Raw genomic sequence first — 15,796 nt, forward strand, 5'->3', positions numbered from 1 at the left:
GTGTGGGGCCACGCTCAAATCGCAGCAGAATTTAGGTTCAGTCCAAACATTGTTTTCCAACCTTACCTCATAGGAATGGTTTAAGGAGCCAAACTCACCTGAGAAAGGGCCGAATTTGACTGTGACTTTCTGAAGACACAAAGAATATGTTATTAGTCTGAAGGCAAAGCACACTCTGCACACACAAACGAAGAAATGTGCACTCCATGCTTTCCTAAACGTGTTCCTTAACTTTGTTTGTCTTCGCCCTTGACAAGGAAGCTGGGCATCTGGGGCTGGAATCCTGAAATGCACCACCTCCTCAACAGACAGAAAAGCACGAGCTCGTGAAAGGGACCTGTATTTTCATATTCAACTTAAGATATCTCCCTATCCAATTCCCCCCTGTATTCTCTAAAACTATTCATCCTTTAAGGCACAGATTAAACGTCTTCTCTGGGAAACCTGCCGTGAAAATCTCAGACAAAAGTATCCCTTATTTCTCTTGGACTTAAACCCACTGAAATATAGTAGACAGTAATTGTCAGATGAATGAGTGAAATAGTAAAGGAATAAATGAATGAAGCACTTTTCTTTCATTGCTGGTGTTTTGAATATTCTTGCAAATCATGCTCACTGCATACCACTGGCTACCATTATCCCAAAACAATGAGATGATGGCTTCTTCAATTTCATGCCTAGACGGTGGAAATCACAAAAAGGAAAATGTAGCTTTGGTTATTGATTCTATAGAACAAAGTTCCTAACTAAAATTTCATTTGCATGTTTTTCCTGAGTGCTAAAAACATTTGATTTTTAAAGACTCTAGATTTAGTTCACTTTAAGTGTTGGTTACTCTAGGACTTTACATTTGACATGTCCATTCTATTAGGAAGTTCTTTTCCCCCATTTTTCTAAAGAATATGTTTTCACAGAAACATCCACACAGGAATATGAGTAACATCATTTCCCCCACTTACCTTAATTTTCTAATGGTGTGAAAGGACTGTGGAAAAAAATTTCTTTTCAGTAGCCAAATTATTCCCTATTCACAACTTCATCAGCACTACAGTGTTATAGCCTGCAGGTCAGCAAGCTGTAAACAGCATAAATTGGCAATTCAGAAACTGAATTTTAATGAGCAAATAATATTTTCCTCTGAATGCATTAGTGTCTCGTCTGTAAAACCTGAACATTAATCAAACCCTCACTGAAAGTGAGGTCTGCATGTTCCAGGTGAAGCTCATCGTCCTTTTCATTTTTCTCCCAACGTTTGCTTTTGAAAAGCTAAAAATGGAAATATTGTATTATTTTACTTACAATGTTAAACTCACTTCAAGTAGAATAGAAATATCATTTGATTAAAAGATAAAAGGTAGAGATGCTAACTATTTAAAGAATAATTCTATATTTCATTTCTTTCTGAAGGGTGTACCATTCAATGAAGGAAATGGAATGAGCAGTTTATATAAAATCCAGGTATTTACTTTTGTCATTATTTCAAATCCCTTTCCAGTTATGGATTACTATAAATTCATTTCTTTCCTTTTCCTATTCTTGAAGGGAGGTGTGACTGTTCCCAGTTATCCAGGGCCACCCGGTTCTCCTGTGAGTAGAGTTTTTCTCACCAAGCAGACTGTAGCTCAACTGACAAAAAGGAAAGAAACCTCCTAAGTTCACTAAAAAATACATTTTACAAGTATAACTAAAAAAATTCACAGCAGGTGGAAATAAATGAAACCAATTGCAGTAAAATTGAGAAAATGTACACAGCCAGAATAATGATAAATAACATTTTGCATAGTGATGCCACTTTTTCATTGTAAACCTAAGAGTTAAATTAATATCCAAGCAGGCATTTTCATAGGAGTCCCATCAAGCTATTTTTCTTTATCTAATTCTTCAAATCAAAAACTGCAGCAAAAGCAAAACTTGTAAATATTTTATGCATGTTAAAGTAAATTGGATGAAAGGGCTTGGTACTCTGTAATTCTGCTTCAGTCGTTTTTTTTTAAAAATGACTTCATGTTTTTCTTATAGGGTGCCAAAGGTGATCCCGGCCCAGTGGTATGTATGTTCCCATGTTTTGTGTCATTTAGAAAATAGGTCTTTGTTAAAGTCTGAAAGAAAGGGCTTCAGGTGCATGTGGTCTACCTTCTGAGGTGTTCCATCAATTCACATATCCGAGGTGACAGGCTAAGCACCAAAGAAATACCTAGTGTTCTTCATTGTTAAGATGCATCAGTCCACACTTTCCAAAGCCTAATGTTGGCACTGCACTTGAGGTTCACCTCTTTCCATCAGTGTGTTTTGAAAATCATCTTTTGATGGAGGAAAGCACATATAAAGCTCTTGACAAAAGCAGTACTTCATTGTGATTACACTCTTTTGATATCTGATTCAATTGTAAATTGATTGTAGAAGAGAAATACTTACTGAAAAGAAATTTCTTAATATGTCTGCCTTCTTCCCAATAAAAAGAAGAAGAAGAGGAAGAAAGGGACTGTTTATTGACTTTGAACGCCTTGAGCAATTCTTCTGTAGATGCGGTATGCTGTCATAAATGCACTAATTAGAAATAATGTATCAGAAATTTAACACTCAGCACGTAAGGAAAAAGTGTCCTCCAACCACCCAAAGGATGATAATTGTTCTCAGCATCCTTCTCAGCCATGGAGCTTCACTGTAAAAGTTCTGCCAAAGTCAATTAGATTCCCTTTATTCCTTGGCATTTTTGCCTGTCATGCCTTTTTCAAGCATATGTTCCATCCTTCATATTTTATTTGTGTATCCTTTTAACCTTTGTGCATATGCTAGAAATTCAAGCATGTCTGAAACTGGCATAAATTCTCAAATACTTTCCATTGTGATGTGAAAAAATATAAAATGCTTTCATTATAGTACAGTTTTTTAAAACTAAATGAATAAATTTTAAACCAATGAAAAGCAAAATCATAAAAAGTAATTTTGCCACATTTAAATATATTTTAAAAGGAAATGTATTAAGTATATACTTACTTTTGTTGTTGGAAAATATATATCATTGAAGCCAAGTTATTTTCCCCTGAAAGCATTCTGTCAACTAGTTAGTGCCATATTCCAAACTCCAAATATTGTGATTTAGAACTTTTCTTTTTTTCTCTACTCATACTGCCCTTTCTTTACCTGTAACATTTTTTTCATGCTTTCAACAGCCATATGCTTAATTCTAAATTTTAGTAAATCTTTGATCTTTTCAGCTGCAAAAATTTTCTCCTGGTCTTTTCCTCTCATACTTTCAACTTGCATACACGAAACAGCCCTTCTGAATTATTTAGTTGTACCTAGACTTCTCACTCATTTTTCTAGAACATTCTTTCAAATTCTGGCATTAGTAATTGCAGATTAATGTGAGAAAGCTAAAAATATATATTGTAATGAAAGAAAATAAATTATAATTTACTTCCACTGGAAAATGGGAAGCAACATAACTAGATAGATTTGAAGAGACTAGGCTTCTAATTTCTTAGCTGTAATTAGTTTCACGGTGTTTTGGGTGTTTTCTGCCTTTAGAGAGAGATTATACAAATCTCTATAAAGAGTTAAGTTGGCAAAGCACAAAAACAGAAATAAAGAATCATAAAATTAAATAATAAAATGTGTAAACCTTCAAGCTTATCCTAGAAAAACTTTGAAGTCACTCTTTGGGGCCCTGTGTCAGCACCACCATGCAACTCTCTTCGTTTTCCACCTGTTGCCCAATATGAAAAAATAATTATTCTTGCCATAGAAATAAGCCAGAAATGGTAAAGTTTTACGTCCCAGAGTAGAAGATTCAAGTCATTTTGAGATGGGTGGTAGGAAATGTACTCTTCCAGCATCTTTCAAATCCCATGACAATGATCTGAACTATTGTTTCTAATCTGTTCACTAAGTCTTTATAAAGAGAAATTACCTTCATTGAATTTATTATCTTCTGAGATGCTCTATTTCATTCCTATTCAATTTATCAGTGACTTTCAATGAAACATTTAAATATTAGCTACTTTTGCACAAATATTGATTGATTCAGCACCTCCTCTGTCCTAAGAACTACTGGGAATGTAAACAAAGGTAATCTGAACATCTATTGTTTTTCTTGCTGATTGACAGTCTCCCTATTATGGGACATTTAAAAAGATTCTTGAATCCTTACACATTGCTGCTAGCACTGTAGAATGATACAGCCACTGCAGAAAGCAGTTTGGTAGTTCCTTAGAAAGTTGAAAACAGAATTACCATATGACCTGGCAATCCCACTTCTTGATATATACCCAGAAGAATTGAAAGCAGGACTCAAACTGATATTTGCACACTGATGTTCCTAGCGACACTATTCACAGTTACCAAAAGGTAGAGGCAACCAACTGTCCATCAACAGATGAGTGAATAAAAAATGTAAGGTGTACAATCAATGGATTATTATTCAGCCATAAAAAGCAATGAAGTTCTGATGCATGCTATAACATGGATGAACTTTGAAGATATCATATTGAGCAAAATAAGCCAGACACAAAACAACAAATATTGTATGATCTCACTCAGATGAAATAGCTAGAAGTAGCAAACTTCATAGAGACAAAGTAGTTAATAGATTATAAGGAGCCAGGGGATAAAGGGAGGGGTAGCTATAGCTTAAGGGGTAAAGAGTTTCTGCTTGAGTTGATGAAAAATGGATATCAGTGATGGTAGGACAGTATTGTAAATGTACTTAATACTGCTCAAATGTACACTTGAAAGTGCCTAAATGGGAAAATTTGAGTTGTATATTTATTATAATAAAAAGTTTAAAATTTTTAAAAAAGATTCTAGAAGTATAAAAATTGCCAAGTCATAGGCCTGTTCATTAAGTATTCCTTAATAAGGACAGCATCATAAATAAAAATGGAAGTTAGAGTCTTGGCAATGTTTTGGAAACAAATTGGAATTATGTGTGTAAAAATACACTCACAGATAATGAGGTTTGAAGGATCCCTCTTGCATACAATCATGTTTAGAGCACCCAGTGTCCTAAGAAAACATTTGGAATTAATTTAATTCATTAACCAAAAAAAAGTATCAAAGACCCACTCACTCTATCTCTCTTGATTTAAAAGTCCAAATGTTGATTTGCTCAAAGTTGTCCCCCTCAAATCATAACTTTGCTAAATATATTCCTTAAGGACTTATAGGCTCCAGTTAGTCTGGGATCATACACTAGATTATGTAAAAGCATTTTTTTATAATGGAAACACTTGCCTATATCTCCTATCTTGATGACCCATCAACTTGAGCTATGACTTTTAGAATCATTGCTGCTCCTTGGGTCATCCTCTTAAGATTTCACAATGCTTGTACAGCTGCAAAGAATATTTAAGGATAATAAGCTTTACTTTCAGAACTCTATCTCCATCTACTCAAAGAGTTTAGTCTTTTCTTTGGTAATCCATCAGCCTCAGATATTTTGCTAATTGGCATACTTTTTTCAGAGTCCATATTGTCATTCTAGTCCTTAATGAAATTGCAGTTATTGCTGACTAGAGGGATTCATTCTGATTAGATTCTTGATCAGAATAGAAACAATTATTTGGAAAATAAACTCTTAGCTCTCTGGAGAATAGCTTTTATCCTCCAACTATTTTCAATTACCAAATGCAAGAATACAGATGCTTGAAAATAGATCATACCATTTACTTAATAAATTACAAATCAATGTTAGGGGGTCTTTTGGGGAGGCAAAAAGTATTTTTGCTTTTGAAACAAATGCTTAAATATCTTTCAGTCACTGCTTTTGCATTTCCTATGTTCAAATTTAACAGGGAGAACCCGGTCCAATGGGGTTGCCAGGACTAGAAGGGTTTCCAGGTGTAAAGGTAAGCCCAGAAGTTAGAAATGCTGTGGTTATTCAGTGAGCATTCAGCAAATGTTTCCTGAGCATCTCCTGTGGTGCCGGGCACTGTTTTAAGTTTGGGGACGTATAAGTGAACAAAACAAAGATCCTTGTTCTCATGAAACTTGTATTCTAGCAAGAGGATACAGAAACGAAAAGAACAAGTATAACAAGTATGTAAACAATATTTTGGTAAGTGCTATGGAAAGAAAGTAAAAGCAGAACAGGATGAGAGGGATCAAGAGTGCTGGGTGTGGTGATTTCAAATAGCATAGTCTGAAAAGATGAGCAAAGGCTTGAAGGACATAGAGGAGGCAGTTAGGCAAAGTTCCTCAAATCTAAAGGAAGAATGATCCAGGAAGGGGAAGCAACAAATATATGGGCACTAAGACTGGAACATTCCATGGACACCAAGGGAGTGAGTAATGGGAGAGTGGTAAAAGATAAGATCAGAGAGGCAGGAGTAGGGGTAAGGAGTGGCCTGGTCATGTAATGCAATGCTACTCATTGGAGGACCAGTGCCACTTGGCAAACTCTTTGTTAGAATTCTTTGACAGTTAAGTACAGAAATTGAGGGTAAATATGTAAAACTTGCCTAAGAATTTGATTTTGCTATTATATCCAAATATGTGACCAGTAGACACCAGTAGACTGATCTTGGTCTCTGACAGTTCAGGAAATAAACAAACTGCTCATTCACCACAGATAGTTTGAGAACCATTAATAAAGTGGCTTATTGGCCATTGTAAGGACTTTGTCATTGGTGGTTTCTGAGTAGAAGACTGAAAGGACTTGCAGTTGGAGGGTAAGGGTAGAAGCAGATAAGTCAGTTAGAAGGGTATTCTGATAATCCAGGTGGGAGTTGATGCTGACTAAGTTGAGAATGGAAACAATGAAATTAGTGAGAAATGGTTGGTTTCTGGACCTATTTTAAGGTAGAGCCAAAAGGATTATCTGATTAATTCTATGTGGGTATGAGAGAAAAAAGGAGTCAGGGGTGAGTCAAAGGTTTTTGACGCAAGCAACTAGAATGATGGGATGGTCATCAGCTGAAATGAGGAAGGCTACCGGCAGAGCAAATTTTGGCCAAAATTGGAGATGTTTATTAGTTGTTAAAGTAGAGGTATTGAGTAGGCAGTAAGATATAAAAGTATGTAATTCAGAAACAAAGTCTAAGCGAGATATAAATTTGGTTGTCCTGAGCATATAGATGGCATCTTAAAGCCATGGGTCTGGATAAGATCACCTAGGGGATGAGCATAGATTCTTAAAAAAGAGAAGAAGACCAAGGCTGAGCCCTCAGGCTCTCCAAATAGTTTGGCTTAAGCAATGTGAGTTTTTTCACTCACAGAGTCTGGGAAATGTCCAAACCAAGGCATCATGAAGGTGATGCTTTCTTCCCAACACAGGCTGCCAGCAATCCTTGGCTCCCCTGCTTATGGCAAAGCACACAGTGGTGTCTAACTGAAATAACTTCATCAAAAAGCCCTTCTTACAACGGGTCCAGACCCATAGGAATGAATTAGATTTAAGAACATGTTTTTCTGGGATTCATACAGCTTCAAACCACCACAAGTTTTAACACAGAATGACAGGAAAATGATAAGAAGTAGTAAATAGAATATAAACAAACTAGCAGTTTTGCTGCAACAGAAAGCAAAAAGTGGTCAGTGGCTAGTGGAGAAAGTGGGATCAAGGCTTTAAAAGATGGTTATTTTTATAATCATAAAAACACCAGCATGTTTGTATGCTAAAAGAATGTTCCAGTATAAAAGGGGGAAAACAAAGATTTAGGGGAAAAAAGTAGAGAATTGCTGGGACAACATCCTTACATACATAAGCGAGACAGGGACCTAGTGCCTAAATGGAGAGTTTGGTTTCAGAGAAGGATATGGATGGTTTGCCTTTGCTAACAAGAGGGAAAGCAGGGTATAGGGATACAGATGCTGATATGTGGGAAATCGTATTGGTGTGAATCTGTGTAAGTTCTTTCCTGGTTGCCTAAATTTTCTCAGAAATGGAGGAAGCAAGGTCAGTCACTCAGTCACCTGAGAGTGAGGTAGGTAGAAGCTGGGGATGTAGGGAGAAGGCCCTCCATGAGAGAGGTAGAGTTCATAGCACATAGAAGGGTGTTGGCAGGGCAGCCCTAGGGGGCCTGTTGAGGTTCACAGTCATGAACTAAATCAGTGAGATTATGTGTGCTTCTCCAGTCATGTACAGACACTCAAGTAAAGGCACAGACTAAGATGGAAATTGGATGTAACCAAAGTTCTGGTTTTAACAAGTGAGTACTAGAAGTAAGAAAATGGAGCAAGAAAATTAACAGTATACATATTGGAGTGATTATAGCGCTTTATCGTGGGATTTAAGCTAGGTAAGGAGTGAAGATAGGACATCAAGGGAGTGAAGGATAAAGCATCAATGGATTAGAAGTCCTGTTAGCATCAAAAGTTTTGGAGGTTCAGGATACTCAGGGGAATGAGCTAGAAGGATGGGAGATGGTGGTCAGTTTGGGATACATGAAATTGAGTTTATGGAGGGGGTGCAGTTATTATTGACAAGGATTCAGGATAACTATTGGCATGAAAGGCAAGATCAATAGAGGAGAGTGGTTCTAAGAACTGAGAGACCTGAGTGTTGGAAGAACCATCCTGCGGGTGGAAAACCCTCTTACTATTAATCTCTATCAGTTATGCAAATATTTCCATTGAATTAAAAGCTCCAGTATATTCATTTGGAGGGAGAAAGCTGTAATATAAAAGAAACAGTTAAAGTGATGAAAATTAAGTTTATACTATTTGCCCATTTTTCTGTTGGTTCTTTATCTTTATGACTGTAACAATGCTTTGTATGTTAAAGGCCCAATTTCTATCTCACATGTTGGGGATTTTTGCCTAGTTTTTCTTTGCCTTTCAATTTATGTCTCATATTATTGTATATGCAAATATTTTTAACTTTTTTATGGTCAAATCCAAAACTATTTTGTATGATCTCTTGTTTTGTTTTTTTTGTACAGAATGAATTTGACTTACTACCATTCTCAACCAAGACCAGATAAACAGTCACTTAAATTTTCTTCTAATACTTTCATAATTCATATCATTTATTTTTATTTTCTTTATTTTCTTTTAAATGTTACATTCCAAAAATATGAGGTTCCCATCGACCCCCTCCCACCCCACTCACACCACCCCTCCCCCATCAAAAAACTCTTCCATCATTGTGGCACATCCACTGCTTCCGGCGAATATATTCTGGAGAACCACTGCAGCACATGGACAGTGGTCCACATTGTAGTCCACACTCTCCCCCAGTCCACTCAGTGGGCCACGACAGGACACACAACGCCCAGCATCCATCCCTGCAGTACCACCCAGGACAACTCCAAATCCTGAAAATGCCCCCACACCATATCTCTTCTTCCCTCTCCCAAGCATCAGCAGCCACCATGGCCACCCTCTCCACATCACTACTACAATTTCTTCCCTTACTAATTCATATCATTTTATTTTTTATATATAGTATGAAGAGAGGAATCAAACTTTTCCCCAAAAAAATCTAACTATTCACACTATTTATTAAATTGTATATCTTTCTTTACTTCATTCCCACTATAACTGTTGATCTGAGACTTCTTATGTTGCACTGATATACTGCACTGATTAATCTTATGCTAATATTCCATTATTTCAGTTATTATAGTTTTACTATAATATATGTTTACATATTTTATATTGCTAGTATCTCTTTATTATTCTTTAAAATTGTTCTTCTTTTATCTTCTCATTCATTTATTATCATGAATGAACTCTAATATCATTTGATCAAGTTGAAATTTTGTAAGAATTATATTACATTTATAAATTAGTTTGGGTCGCAATGCCATTTTTAACAACAGTGTCTTGAGCTCCAAGAACAAAGCATATCTCTCCACTTAATCAGTACTCTTTTATGTCCCTAATTAAAAGTATGGAATTTCTTTAATCTAGTCTCTGCTCAATAAAAATTGCTGTTTTAAAATCCCATATATAACTTGGAGCTGTCCTGGGTGGTACGGCAGGGACACTTACTGGACATTGTATGTCCTCCCATGGCCCACTGGGTGGACTGGGGGAGAGTGTGGGCTATAATGTGGACCATTAACCATGTGATGCAGCAGTGCTCAGAGATGTATTCACCAAGAGCAATGAATGTCCCATGATAATGGAGGAGGTTGTTGTTATGGAAGGAGTGGGGTGGAGGTATATGGGGACCTCATATTTTTTTAATGTAACATTAAAAAAATAAAGACAAAAAAAATCCCATATATATAATCATTAGTATTTTTAGCACTGTCAGTTTTATCTAAAATATCACATTGCCTCTTGAAAAAAGAGTTGAATCACTATACTGTTCAAATCTTCTGATTGGCGAAATGAGGATAGTTACAAAATCCTGAACCCTCGGCCTTTTCCTGCTATTATTATATTTCATGACAAATGTATAAGAAAAGTTTTTTAAAAGGCACTTGGTGTGCTTAATCTTTTAAATGATGGCAATGAACTTTATGATATATAGAATTAAAATATTGACTAATTTTAGTTCTAAATACATATGGACTCCTCTCAAAAATAGGTCACAGAAATAACACGAATGCTTGTTTTCATTAAGACTTTGGTTTTATAGTAAAGGGAAAGCTTTAACTGGTTCAATGAGCTACCCATTATGTTATTTTCCTATCTACCCTCTAGCTTCAGACCAATTGATATTGATAAAACTTATCAGCTCTAAAGAAAAGATTTTCCAAATTAAAATTATTTGAGCATCAATTTTATTGGTAAAGATTTTATAGATACCATTATGACTAGCAATTTTTTTTTAATCCCAACAGGGAGACCGAGGTCCAGCAGGACCCCCGGGAATAGCTGGGATGTCGGTGAGTACAGGTTATCTCACATTAGTTTTCCAGTTAAACAATTCTAGCTCCACAGTGAACGTATGGCTGGGGATCAAGACAGCTTAAGTACACCATAGCTCCTATGGCATTAGGGTCCTGAAATCACCACTTTAGAAAACAAAGTCAACCATCCCTGTCCTATCTGAGGAACACTCCATTCTTTGTTTTCACCTTTTTCTTAATTTTTGTCTTTGGTTTTTTTCCTCTGTCCAACTCACTTTTATTGGGGACTGGGGAAGCCCAGTTACCTGTAACTATACAGTAATATATAAGCACAGTTTTGGAAAGCTTGTTTTGTTTCTCTATTCTTGTCATAGTTCAAGGTTTCTTGATCCTCAAAAGGCAAAGTTGTCATCTGTGGGCATGTGCATCATGTTCCCTGAACAAAGCTGTAATCTGCCTGAGTTTCCCCTTAGCCGGGTGTTATTAGCAGAGCTTTATTGCTGCTAATGATTCCTCGTAAACTAGCCCTTCAATCCTCTCAATCATTTTTGTTGCTCTCTGGTGTCAAATTTTTTAATCTCATCAAGGTCTTTTCAAATGAATAGGAAGTGCTCCAGGAAAGGTTGAAATCATTTTCCTGAGCCCTAGGGATCATTGTGATCTTCATTCATGGTGCTCTAATTAAAATTTTGTGGTCACGGTTTATGAATAAGAGGCATTTATCCTCTTACTAGGTGCCCCTTCAGGGTAAGCACAGGATAACAGCGCAGGAAAGTCAATGGACGCCTGTGCTTGACTCATAGAGCAGGAGAAAGAGAAAAGAACCCCTCCAGCGCCACCCAGCGCCACCCAGCGCCACCCACGGCGGCTCCCTTCCCTCACAGGGCCAGAAGCCACTCTACTTCATGTCATTTAATTGCTAAATCTAATAACAAAAAATAAAAAACTGTAATCTGTATCCTTTACAGAGGCTATCTCCTTTTTTAGCCATTCTAGATCAAGTCAAATATTATTATGACTCTAAAAGTAAAATGAAAATGTTTTCTTTAGCAAGCATTTGAAAATTTCATATGTAACTATTCTTGAAAATAGGCTACACATTTAATCCCATTTTCCCCCGCCCCATCCCCACTGCCATTGCTAACAACCTAGTTGGAATTCTATTTCTGGAATTGCCCTCAGAGTCCACCTACAGCCTGGCCCCCTTAAAGTCACACCCTGTTTTAATTTCCACATGGTTCAATGAAGCTTAATTCCCCCACTGTATGGGTGACTACAAATCACTTTTTGCTAGCACCCTAAACGAAGTCTACCTTCAAAGAAAAAAAAATTGTGCTCCAGGCTCAAAAGTCAATCCAAATGAAGAATTCCAACAATATTTATGAAGGATACAGCATGAACGGATTAAGGGGGCTAGGCTGCCACTTTTCTGGATGGCTAAGATCTGATATGTTTACTTTAAAAAGCAGTTTTAATACCTCATAATTAAGAGGATTAACTCATGATTCAGAAATAGGGAAAGGATAAGAATACTGCACGCTGCAATTGTTTAACTGTGTAATGAATAATGTACCTTTTTTTTTTAAACTGGAACTTACTATGGCTCGAAAATGAAATAGTTGAAAAGCATCAACATTAGGGAGGAATAAGTGGTATGGGGTTTTCTTTTTGGAGTAATGAAAACATTCTAAAAATGTGATGAATGCACAACTCTATGATTATACTGAGAGGCATGGATTGTATGGTATGTTAATATATCTCAATAAAAGTGCTAAAAAAAAATGAAAGGTGGTTATGCAGGGATGTACCTGCCCGCTCAGAACACATCATGGTCACGTAGCCGAATACCAAAGGGACACGATTATGCCTTTCCCAGAATTGGCCAGTCTGTCCCTCTCCAGTCTATTCAGGTCTGCCCAGAGATCTCTCTAGATCTTCTTTCTCTACCTTTCTGGCATTCAGGAAACAGCATCCCTAAGTGCTGGCAGTGGGATGGGGCCTTGGGCCTGCAGGCTCTCCTGGGTGCTGGTTCTTTGGGGCTGCTGCTGCCTGCTCTCAATGTCCCTTCACCTGAAGATGATCCCTTCATCTCAGACCACAAGACCCAAGCACTCCACACACAAACACACATCCCCAATGTCCCATGCCAAGACCCTTCTGGACAATGGCCTTCTCATCTCTAACCTACCCCACCCCAACTCAGGCTCACGGGAACTTCAGGAACTCCTGCTGCCACACACATGCTCTGCCATAACCATGCCTATGAGGGAGTCTCCTCCCAGATTTCTAAATGGCACGTGGGGAAAAGTCCCCCCCTTTTCATATTCCCCTTCAACTTGCTGGGGTTCCTCTGATCTCAGCCCTATTCCTACCTCCCACCTTCTCCATCTTTTCCAACCATGTACCTTCACAGGGATGGGAGCTAGTTCCTCCTCAGAGACAGGAAGCACCCTAAGCCTGACCTGGACACCTGGGCACTCCTCTCCCTCTTAGTTCCTCCTGGATCATTATCCTCTATTGTCCCGCAGGGATTCCACAGGCTCTCTCTATGGTCAATTCTCCAGACAATGGCATATTGCACCAAAATCAATCCACTGCTCCCTCTCAACAAAACACAGCTTTTCAAACCTGCTTGTTTTCAGATTATCTTGCTATGTCCTTTAAAAACCCTCTTGTGAAACTCAAAGCCTAGAAAAGGTTCTTTGTCCCTCTGTGCCCTCCCTCCCCCTAAAATAAAGAAGAGCTACCGGGCAAAGAAGCACAAGTCGGGGTTTCCAGGAAGGGGCATATGTTGGCTTAATATTTTCCAAAATCCTCTCCTCCCTTCCTATCCACACTACACATACATATTTACAGCCACAGATTTGCACTCTGGTTCTGTACCGCAGAACTCAGTCCACATCCGCCCAGGCTCTGACCCGTTTGGAAAGCCATTTTAGTCCCGAGACTCCAGCCCTGGCAGCACCCTAAACTCATAGGTGGAGAGGGGAGGCATATGGCATCATCAAGTGACTTGGCCCCTAACAGTGTCGCTTTGATTCGCTTCACCAGGGAAAGCCTGGAGCACCAGGGCCTCCGGGAATTCCAGGCGAACCAGTGAGTTGCCAGTTGCTTTTGCTTTTTTTTTTTTTTTTTTTTAAACAATCTTACTTACACTGCTTCAAAGCGTTTCTTGACAATTCACTTCTGTTGATGGAAATGTCTGTAGGGTGACAGAGGACCTATTGGAGATATAGGTTTCCCTGGACCAGAAGGACCCTCCGGAAAGCCAGTAAGTAATTTTTAGCTATTTAAAATTTGGCAACTTGAAAAATTCTCTGAACATTGCCTCTTCGTCTTTCTCCTTAGAATATCTAAGTTTTGAATAAGTAGTTTCCAAGGAAATGAGAGGAGACTTCACATAGGAATACTTTTGGTGGGAGGAGAGGGTGACTCTCACTGAGTGTCCTGGCTCCCTATGAGGTACCTTTGTATCTTAAACAATGGTGGAGAAGATGAGGTTTTAATTTAAATACCAGGATATTAGACTCATTATTAAATCTAATGTGTTCAGAAGAGTTAAAAAATAAAAAGGCCTGTCACATCCTAAAATATATGCAACTGAAAACTCACAGATATAACACCTGCATGTTAAGCCAAAGACTAAAAGTAAGCTATTTTCTTGGATTTCCTCCTCTTTTTATGGGCCTCATTCTTACGCTTTCATAAATCACTGTTGTGGAATAGATCTTCATCCCACTGTGTCCTAAAAGAGCTCTTGGTTACTGATATATTGTATCAATGTGACATTGTAACAATCATGCCCCCTAATTCAGTTAAACATAAACTCATCTAGTCCCTGCTGTTTGCCAAGGATGTGCTGGCCTCTGAGGGAGAGGCTATAAAGACAGATAAGACATTTTCCCACTGTCAAGTCTAATCTTTGCAGAAGGTCACCGTTCCCTTTGCTTGTTTCTTTGCTGTGGTGCATGTGGGAAGAGAGGATTGTTAGGGGAAAGGGGAGGACTGATGGTGAACCAGCTGCACAGAGTCATGAAGCTGGCTCAGTACTTCTTGCAAACCTCCAGGGTCAGTGCATTTCCTGGTCACCATCTGCCCAGAGAAGGCAACAAGAAAAAGTGGAAAGCATAAGTCCAAAGCATTTCTTGCATAAGGAGTCAGGAAGATGTAGGTTTGAATTCTGACTTGAAGGGTTTTTGTGAGGCTAGCGTGGCATGACCTGCGAAAACATTTACAGTGCCAGGCCGTGGGGCACTGCCGATAAACACTAGTTTCATTCCTTGCTTCCCTTCGCATCCCCTTACCAAATCACAGCCACAGTCCCTGTAAGCTATCTTGTAAATGTTTACCATTGAGTCCTCAGAGGATTATGCAAAAAGCAGTTTTTCATTCTATAAGTACTTCTTGATCACTTACTATGTGCCTGGGTGCAAATATCCCATCGAGTCTGCATTCTACACAGACAACAAACAAACAAGTAAATAAATATGCACACACAATTTCAGGCAGAAAAAAAAAAAAAAAACAGTGTAAAGGGCTAAGTACCAAACAAATAGGGTGGTCATAGAAGGACTGCCAGTTGAGTGAAAATAAGCATGAAGTGAAAGAGCAAGCTATGGGAAAGTCTACGGGAGCATTGTTTCAGGGAATAGAAATGGTTAGTAGAGGGATGAGACTGGTGTATTCAAGGAAAGGCAAAAGGCATGGAGTCAAGAATAAAGTAAGCAAAAGAAGTGGAAGATAGTGAGGGAGAGGCAGAAAGCTACCAGGCTCCGAGGGAATTCTAAGCCATGGAGTGGAGTTTGGGTTTCATTTGAATTATGGAGGAAACCCATTGGAGCATTTGTAGCAGGGGAAGAAAATAATTGATTACGTTTTTAAGAATCACTGACTATTGTGTAGGAAGCAGGGTGGAAACAAGAAGGTGTGAGGAAGTATTACCATAATCCCAATAAATAATAATAATTCCAGTGAGAATAGTGAAGGTGAGAGCAGGGAGGTAGTGAGGAGGAAATGGATGTAGGATGAACAGTGAAGGTTGAGCCACCAGG

At 38.2% G+C, this 15,796-nt stretch overlaps 1 protein-coding gene across 1 annotated transcript in view; it reads left to right on the forward strand.

The window, feature by feature from the left end:
• Window positions 1–15,796, forward strand: part of COL19A1 (collagen type XIX alpha 1 chain) — a 376,839-nt gene that overhangs the window by 325,569 nt on the left and 35,474 nt on the right. Inside the window, exons 39-45 of the mRNA XM_023585875.2 lie at window positions 1,408–1,458; window positions 1,543–1,587; window positions 2,020–2,046; window positions 5,796–5,849; window positions 10,737–10,781; window positions 13,797–13,841; window positions 13,954–14,016. Coding sequence (XP_023441643.2) covers window positions 1,408–1,458; window positions 1,543–1,587; window positions 2,020–2,046; window positions 5,796–5,849; window positions 10,737–10,781; window positions 13,797–13,841; window positions 13,954–14,016 — 330 coding nt within the window. The remainder of the gene's footprint in view (window positions 1–1,407; window positions 1,459–1,542; window positions 1,588–2,019; window positions 2,047–5,795; window positions 5,850–10,736; window positions 10,782–13,796; window positions 13,842–13,953; window positions 14,017–15,796) is intronic.

Source organism: Dasypus novemcinctus, chromosome 11, assembly GCF_030445035.2.
Source record: "Dasypus novemcinctus isolate mDasNov1 chromosome 11, mDasNov1.1.hap2, whole genome shotgun sequence".
Lineage (NCBI taxonomy): Eukaryota > Metazoa > Chordata > Mammalia > Cingulata > Dasypodidae > Dasypus > Dasypus novemcinctus.